This window comes from Trachinotus anak, unplaced genomic scaffold (assembly GCF_046630095.1).
Source record: "Trachinotus anak isolate AG129_WGS33_773 ecotype Australia unplaced genomic scaffold, CSIRO_AGI_Tana_v1 ptg000014l, whole genome shotgun sequence".
Taxonomy (NCBI): Eukaryota; Metazoa; Chordata; class Actinopteri; order Carangiformes; family Carangidae; genus Trachinotus; species Trachinotus anak.
Window position 1 is genome coordinate 14,096,082 of NW_027273865.1, and position 8,954 is coordinate 14,105,035.

Consider the following 8,954-nt stretch of genomic DNA (forward strand, 5'->3'; position numbering starts at 1 on the left):
GAAACATTCTCCGGTTCCAGCTTCTTTAGTTTAAGGACTGGCTGCTCTTCTTTGTCATGTGTGCCAGTGAACTGAATATCATCATGGACTGCTGGTCAAATAAAAAGAGGAATTTGAAGACACTATCCTGGGCTCTGGGAAATCATAACGAGATTTTTTTTTTCATGCTTTTCTGACATTTTACAGACAAAATGATTCATCAATTAGTTGAGAAAACAATTACTAGATTTATCGATAATTAGAAAACAATCATTAACTGCAGCCCTAAGTAAAAGTACTAATTATGTGGCAGAATGGCCCCTGTCAGATTGTTTTATTATTGAATCATTACTGATGCATTACACTGTTGGCAGCATTTTGATGTTGCAGCTGGTGAAGGTAAATCTAATAATAGCTACTTTATATACTTTTATTCTAAAACAATTCTTCATATTTATTTGCTGATGTGTTTTGTATGTGGAAGCCTAATCTGCAAAGAAACTATTAACAACAGCTGTAGTGGAGAAAAAGTTCAACATTTCCCTCGAGAATCTAATGGAGTAGAAGTATAAAGATGGCAATACTCAAGTACAAGTACTTCAAAGTGGATCTTCAGTACTTTCCGCAGACCACAACTGGCCACTGTTCACTGGGCTCAGTATACAAGCAGTTACACCAGAGGATGCAACTAACAGGTCTGTTCATTATCAGCTTTATGCTGATGATTATCAACTATTATTATATCAATAAACTGTTCATCTGTAAATTGAAATTTAATTAGTGACAAAAGCTCACTCCCAAAGCCCAATGTGATGTTTTCAAATTGTTTATTTTGTTAGAATAATCAAAAGCTGTTCACCTTAAAAGAAAAACTGTAAATATTGAGATTAAAAAGCAGGAACCAGTGAATTTTATGACATTTTAAATTCGAAAAAATAACTTTAACAATGAACTGATTATCTAAATTGTGGCAGATTCATTTTCTGTTAGTTGACTATTCGATTAATTCACTGTTTCAATTCCTTTACTGGTACTCACATCTCAGTCCGTAATTGCACTTCTTGATTCTTCTAAAATACATGTACACAGTTCAGAAAGCCTGCTCCAGTAGCTCTTGTGGATCCAACATCATGTTAAGCGTATTAATGTGTATTAGACTGTTAATTCAGCCTGTAAAATTAGCTTGAATTTCATTTGTTATGCTAGTCTTAAGTTAATATCCCTGGGACAATTTTCTTTAAAAACCAGGGCATCAGAAAATACCCTATGATAGTCTCATAAAGAACAGGCCTTTGTAAGACAGTGTCTCTGTGTTTGCTCAGGGAAGACTTGTTGTCATCCCAGTTCTCCAACCGGAGCTGGTGCGTCTGAGGTGGTTTCCCAATGCAAATACTGTTGGTTCAAATAGGCACAATGAAGTCTAAACTAATACAGCAGGTATAATTTGCATTTTTGACATCCTCAATGTTTGGATTTTTGCACGGATGTTCATCATGCTTATTAAAACGTGAGAACATCCTAGAACCTGTGGCAACATGTCTGCGTTTAATGCATGAAACCAAAGTTTTGACTTTCTGTATGTCAGGTAAGGGCCTAAGGACAAGTTCAGAAAATAAAGGGCTTACATTGATTTTTCTCTGATTACAATAAAAACTGAAAGCTTACATTTGTATGTCCAGACCTTAACCTGAACCTCATAGAATTATAAGGACTTCTGTGTGAGTCGCACAGAAATTAGCATGCTCTTTAAGAAATGATAAGATATATTTGACCTGTAGATGAGGTGTAGATGAGGCCAGGCGGGTTTGCAGACCTGCATCTCTATCAACAACCATAGGAATGCAAATCTTGACTGTCGGGCCCTCTGCTCTTCCCTGACTGGTCTTTGGTTATTGCTCTCTGCTTTGTTTGATCTTTGTTCTTTTTCTGCCCATACATGCTGTAGTCTGTTCACTGTGTTCAGGGAATACTTTGGTTCACTGCATGTCCATGAATTAAGGCTTGTTTTCCTGGCAGGGAGATTTTCTAACAAGCAGCGCGAGGACAAAATGAAACATTTTTTCAGGGAAATGACAGATCATACAAATCATAGTCCTCACAAAAAAGCTTTCAGGTTACAGTAATATTATTTCATATTTATAATATAATTTATTCTATGCATTAATGTGCATGAGTCCATTTGGAGTGGAAATTTAAAAAAAAAATGATGGACTTTTGTTATAATTGGACTCAAACATGGTTTGGTTTGGCTGATCATTATGGAGCCTGTGACTCTTTATGGCTGATAGGGCTGGACAGATTAATGCCCAGAGTATCAATACTAGGATTTGAGTATCAATACAAAAAAAAAAAAAAAATACATTACATGTTCGATCACATGCTGAACACATGAACATACACATTGATCACCTCGTTCGTTCAGAGAATTCATAGAAAGAACAAACGCACGTAATTAAGTAATTACCAGAGAATAGTAAAAACAAATGCCTCATGTTTGGAAAATGATTTGTTGGTGATTAAACTAAATTCAGAAGTAGCCTGTCATTAGTATGCATCATGACATATTTCGCTCCCTTACATGATAGTACATTAGCTGCTTTTAATGATTAAAAAAATATATAGACAAAGGTACAGATATCATTGATTTAAACCAAATTTTCGGATTTCTTATTCATAATGGCGGGAGATCAAGCCATTTATCAGGTCAAACCTGTAGTGACCGGGTAGTAATATAAAGCAAAGAGGCACTGATTTCCAAACAATTGGCTAAATATATGTCTGTGGTCTGCCGCATTGGGTCAGTCGTGGTTGAATTATTCCTCATAAAAGTGCTCAGTTTATGATTTAGACTAGAGGGCAGCGCCGCCGTGTGGTTAAGGTCGTTCTCACTCCCGTCTGATGATTGGTTACCGATGGTGTCAATCTACTGTGACGTAGGCAGTACCTGGGCGCCATTTCTTACGTTTGGCAACACTATTGGTCGAGCTCATTTGTTCCCCGACGTGATTGGTGGGTTTGCAGCCGGGGGCGGGTAGAACGTTCCAGAGCTGGGCGTAGCAGGAATTGGTGACAATTTTCCAACCACACAACGAAGCTAGTTGTACTGCCGTTAATGTTATTATAACGTAAAAAGTAATGGATTCATCAGGCTAAACTGTGATACAGAGACGAGTCAAAGGTCTTTAAATCCCGTGGAAGAAAAAATACACGTTTGTAAGTAACTATGGGAACCGTGCAGTGGGATCCTCAGTGTATCCAACGTGACTGTGCTGCTGTTAGCCACCCAAACAGCTAACGCAGTCTGTGGTTGATGCAAACTAGCCAGCTAAAATAAGACAGCGTGTAATGAAACTTGAACGATCACAGCTCAGAAATTTGTTTAAACGCGAGAGATAAAAGGTTTTAAACGTAACAACTGGTTTCAATGCTAGAGCGGGCTTAGAGTAAGTGCTAGCTACTAAAACTAACTACTGTTTGGAAGTAGACGCAGTCTTTGTTTTTGTTGGTGGTCACAGAGACTCTAATCAGAAATGCTCTGCAAAAAAACTGATTGAAAGTTACTGTACTAATTGTCATGTATTTATCAGGGACAATATGTGTATGCAGCTGTGAGACAGTGCATCAGTTTCAGTGCCATTGGTTAATATGTCACATTATTTGTCTGCTCTTTTCAGTTTTTTATTAGTAGCTGCGTCAAGCCTGGATAATGGACGGCCAAGTGACAATAGTTACCAATCCCACTGTGAATGTGCGCCTAACAAGCACCATCATCTCCTTTGAGACACAGCGCAGGTTCAATAGAGGGATTAGTGTTGCAGAACTAAAGGTGAGCCTCATCTTTTTTCAAATCGTACATTACACACCTGAAAAGAGGCAGTTTTCCTGGACCTAACCTGTACAATTCACAATTCATTATATTTAGATCATAATTAATTTCTGCCTTCGTCATGTCATTGTATTACATGTTCTATTTTGTTTTTACTGTAAATAGGGAAAGTTGGAGATGGTTGTGGGCACACCTGCCTCCTGCATGGACCTGGAGTTATACAGTGTCTCTGACAAGTTCCTGCAGAAAATAGACGACAATGAAGCTTTGCTGGGTTCCTATCCTGTGGATGATGACTGCAGAATACATGTATGTAGCTGCTCGGTGTGGAGGCAATTTAAACTGGTCCTGACTATGGTCATATTATTATTATTATTAGTAGTATACACATAGCCACAGGATTGCAGATGGTCCCCTGTTTCCAAATCTAATTCTGTCTATCTTAAGGCTAGAACAAATTTGCCTCAGATATGATAAGGTTATTTTATGTTTGTGAACATAATGAATGTTACACAGTTAATTAATACAGTTCATGATGCAAGTACTGGAAATATTTGGTTTCTTTCAGTGGACTTTAAAGTTAGAATGCTGCTGTGTAGATGTTGGATAATTGTTTATAAAATAATTAACCTTTTTTCATTGTAAGCACCTATTAGCTCTTCATTTTATGATCAAGCAAGAGTTTTTTAACACTTGCTCCTCGCAGCTTTGTTACCGTGCAACAGTAATGTAATGTTTAAATGTTTGCTAATTGATTACCTTGCTTGTTCCAGACAGAATTGATTTAAACTTATTGACTCAAACATGCCACTAGTATGGTCTTTGTTTTTGTTTTTTTTTTCTTTTGCTCAGGTCATCGATAGTAGTGGAGGTCAGATGGGCGAGTTCACTGATGTTTCCAAAGTGGAGAAGTTTGAACTCTCAGATGAAGCATATGATAAGAAAACAGGTACAGTCTGCCATACTTAGGCTTCTCTCCAATTTCTAATTCTCATTGTATTTTGCCTTTTTAAAAAATATATATTTTGTTAATTTTTATGACCAAATTATGCTATTGCAGTAGCAAAGGGTAACATTATTGTTACACAATAAATAAAGTATATTAGATTTTAGCTGACTTGATTAGTGGACAATTAAGTCAATCCATTGAAAATTATCAATTGAATATGAATCAGTGGATCCAGACAATAATTGTAAGAACAGTCGATAATGAAAATCATTAGTTGTAGTCAAAAAAATTAAATAACTCCATCATTGTAGAAGTGTTTGTTTTTTTCCCTAACCATTGACAAATGTTGCCAAAGAGCCATTCAACTTTTATTTAATAGAACAGCTTCTGTAGAATTCACATTGTGTTTTAAAGTATCCTGGTTTAGTACATTTCAACTTTCTTTCCTGCAGACTCAGCAAGGTCATTTATGAAGAAACAACGTATTGGTCGCTTCAATGAGGAAGAAGTAGCCAGGAAGAAAGCTGAAGTCACTGCTCGGGAGGAGGAACAGAAGGCTGCTGCTGATGCCATTTCTGTTGGCGGTCGATGCAAAGTGCAGGTCCCTGGGCAGCCCACGAAGCTTGGCACAGTCATGTATGTTGGTAAGTGTGGATAATACTTTCTGTAGGACATTAGTTTAAATCCTGTGCTGCTCAGGATTTTCTCTCCAACAGAGCAGACTTTGTTTTAATTTTTGCAAGTAATGAGGAGGAATTGTAGCTCTTAGTAAAATATGGCTCCACTAGTTTTATAACAAACGTCACTGCTGGATTGGCTGCTTCAGTGTTTCATGTGCTGGTGTGTCTTGTTTCATTTTATTTTTTCATCTATAGACTGTTATTAATGTCCACGTAAATATTTATATTTAAAGGAATAGGCCTTGAAAAATCAGATTTGCTTGAGTACTGAGCCAAAACAAAGTCTCAAAACCATACCGACTGCAAATAATTTAGTGCTGTTCAGCTTACATCACTTTGTTCAGTGAAAGAAGTCTTGATTAACCATCTTCAAATGTATGACAAATTAATCTCTGATCTTCCATATAACACAGTGTTATGTAACAGTGGTCAAAATATGTCATCTTTCTCATAACTAGTTAATAAAAAGATAAATAATACAAACAAGCTCAAAAGCATCTAATTTAAAATGTGTGTGTTTTTTCCTGTTGTCATTTTCAGCAGTTTATGAGGACAGAGAAGTTAGGACCATGACTAAGCAAACAACAATAAATAAGAACAGGAGAAACTGGTGTAAAGAACGTTGTTATTTTCATTGCAGGTACAACAGATTTCAAACCAGGCTTTTGGGTCGGTGTTAAGTATGATGAGCCCCTGGGAAAGCACGATGGAACGTAAGAGCAATATCTTTTTTTTTTTTAGCAATACACAGTCTCCATTACTTTGGTCTTGATTTCCCCTGATTTTGACCTTGTCCTTTTTGAAAATTATGTCTCCGCAGTGTTGAAGGGAAGCGATACTTTGATTGTGAGAACAAATATGGGGCATTCGTGAAGCCCCTGAGTGTGACCGTGGGAGACTTCCCTGAGGAGGATTATGGTTTAGATGAGATGTAGGACTGTGTGGTTTGTTATTTTTCTGCCCTGAAATTTCCATTCAGCCACCTGGAGATAACAGAGAGTCATTTTTATTGTAACAAATGTTTGTTTGTTTGTTTTGTGCTTCTCTGGAAGGCATGATCCAAAGGCATTTTCGCCTCAGTAACTTCAATGCAACTTGGCAGAGGTGACTGTCAGGTAGCAGTCTCTTGGTGAACTGAATAGGATAATAGTACAGAATAATCGCAGGAGCAGCTCACACCAACAAGGTTTGATAAAGGAGAGTATTTGTTCAAGTGAGGCGGCATAATGAAGGTTAATATGTAGTTCTTCACTTAATACACTTGCTTTAGTAGTACCTGTTGCTCCCATGCTCTCACAAGATGGGTCTTCATTGTCATCAACAGTCAGTTGACAGTTTGGATACCAACTTCGTTCTCCCTGTTTAGTTTGTATCAGTGTGTACAAAGATAATTGTATATAACTGTTGAAAGTTAACTGTAGTCTTAACATTTGTTGAACATTGTAAATCGCTGAGAGAGTGATCCAAGGATTGGACAACTGTCTGCTGATGGAAAAATTTACCCTAAAATACTTTGACACTAAAATCAAAAGTGGCATTGTTGCTCGTAGCTCAGACTAATATGACATCCAGCCATTTATGAAAATCAGTCTTCAATGGTCAAAATCATTCCACCATTTTTCACTAACAATTGACAGGCAAGAAATTCAGTTGAAGAGGACACAACAACAAATCCCCACCAACAGTAGCCTCAATAGTCCATAGGGAAACACAGCTGTTAGTTGTATTTTGAATCAGGGAGTGGAAATTCTTGCCTATTTGCTATACTTGCAGTTATTGCTGTTTACATAGGTGTACAATGCCTAGAATAAGAGCGTTAAAGTATGCAAGGGTATATTTCCTTTCTAAACAACTTTAAATTCCTTACATTTCATTTTGTGGTTGTATGTGGTATGTAAAAAGAGTCCCAGTTTTAGGTTTCCAAGTGGATATGAGATGTAATTCCTCTTTATTTTTCTGACTGAAATCCTCTTGTTAAGAATTACATTTTCTGCACTTAAATGTATCCTGCTTATATTGAACAAATGAAATAAAGAAATATTGTTTCAACTTAAAAATTTGAAATGGCAAGGCTCAACGTTACTGTTTCCTTTTCATTTTATTTAAATGTGATCTGTCAAATCAAATTTAACTACTTAATTTCAGATCCTGTATACAAATGGAAAGACAACATCAATTATAAATCATTAGCTTTGGAGAGTGTAGTCTGTAAAATCCCTACTACATTCTCCAAAATATTTTTTGTTTCTCAGAAAACTCAACCTGAACTGTTCATTTTAAAGTGTATCACAAATTCAAAATAACAATCACATTGAAGTCATACCTAACAGGCCATTTTTTTTTAAAATTCCTGCATCAATTTTTTAAAATCACTGAAGTTCTGTATAAGCACGACACATTAAATTGCATGCTGTTTTTAGGTGGGCTTAAGTGACAGGTCATTTAGTGGAGATGTACAAGTATAAAGCAACTATGAGACTTACAATATTCCATTTGATGCATATCATTTGATGCACAGCAAAACCTATAAAATTCAGATTGTATTTGCTGTTCATGTGTCTACGTGGTAAAGTGTTTCATCTTCCGTTCAGTCTCTGAACTGTCTGACAGTGAACAGGTGCATCAGTCACTCTCCAGTTAACTGCCTCTCTCTCCATCATAATCACCACAACACTCAGCTTTTGATAATGCATTTCAGATGAATGATATGCCTTATTTATGAATCCTTATGTGTTACTGGTGCAAAACTGTTAATATGCTTTTTTGTCCTCTAAAGCAGAACAGAAGAAATGTCAATTAACTACTCTCTTGTTTATTTTCAATTGAATGTTATTGCCTCATACAAAAATGTTTTTTTCATTTTTTAAAACCTGTTCATTTCTAAGGTGCTGATTCACCGTGTGCCAAAGGGTAATGCGTAATAATAAAATAATTTGCAAGTACAGTAGCTTATTAAATAGAGTTAATTTGTCAGTATGTGTAATGTAACATGAACCATTTACACTGTCTAAAAGTAAAATAGATTACAATTGATATTTACTTCATATTATATGATTGTACATATAAAGACCATTCTGTTTAGCTATTTTCTCCAATTTTACAACTGCTACTTCTGTCTACTCTGTATCTATTGCCTGTCTGTCCATCCTGGTTGTGGGATCCTTCAGCTGTTTTTTTCCTCATCTGAATTCAGAGACTAAGGATAGAGGGTGTGATATGTTGTGTACATTATAAAACCCTCTGAGGCAAATTTGTGATTTGGAGCTGTATGAATAAAATTTACTTGACATGACAAAAAACGGGAACATTGTGTTGCAAATGTGTAGTGCACGAATGCAAAATATCTTGAAGGAAAAAAACCTGTATTGCTTACCTACTGTACATTACTTGCTTTGTTAAGTTCTTTGTGAGAATTGTGTCATGATATACACCAAGGACAAGTTTTAATTTCTAAAAAAATACCATACTGAACAACAGGACAGGGCGCTATAGAGAATTTATGCCATATATGTTGCACTCA

At 36.3% G+C, this 8,954-nt stretch overlaps 1 protein-coding gene across 1 annotated transcript; it reads left to right on the forward strand.

The window, feature by feature from the left end:
* The first annotated feature begins 3,012 nt into the window (after nucleotides 1-3,012).
* tbcb (tubulin folding cofactor B) lies at nucleotides 3,013-8,733 on the forward strand. Its single transcript, XM_071496618.1, has 7 exons — nucleotides 3,013-3,192; nucleotides 3,654-3,805; nucleotides 3,971-4,114; nucleotides 4,658-4,754; nucleotides 5,207-5,398; nucleotides 6,075-6,147; nucleotides 6,255-8,733. The coding sequence occupies exons 2-7, from the start codon at nucleotides 3,686-3,688 to the stop codon at nucleotides 6,367-6,369; spliced, it is 741 nt and encodes a 246-aa protein (XP_071352719.1). The 5' UTR covers nucleotides 3,013-3,192; nucleotides 3,654-3,685; the 3' UTR covers nucleotides 6,370-8,733.
* Nucleotides 8,734-8,954: the final 221 nt, after the last annotated feature.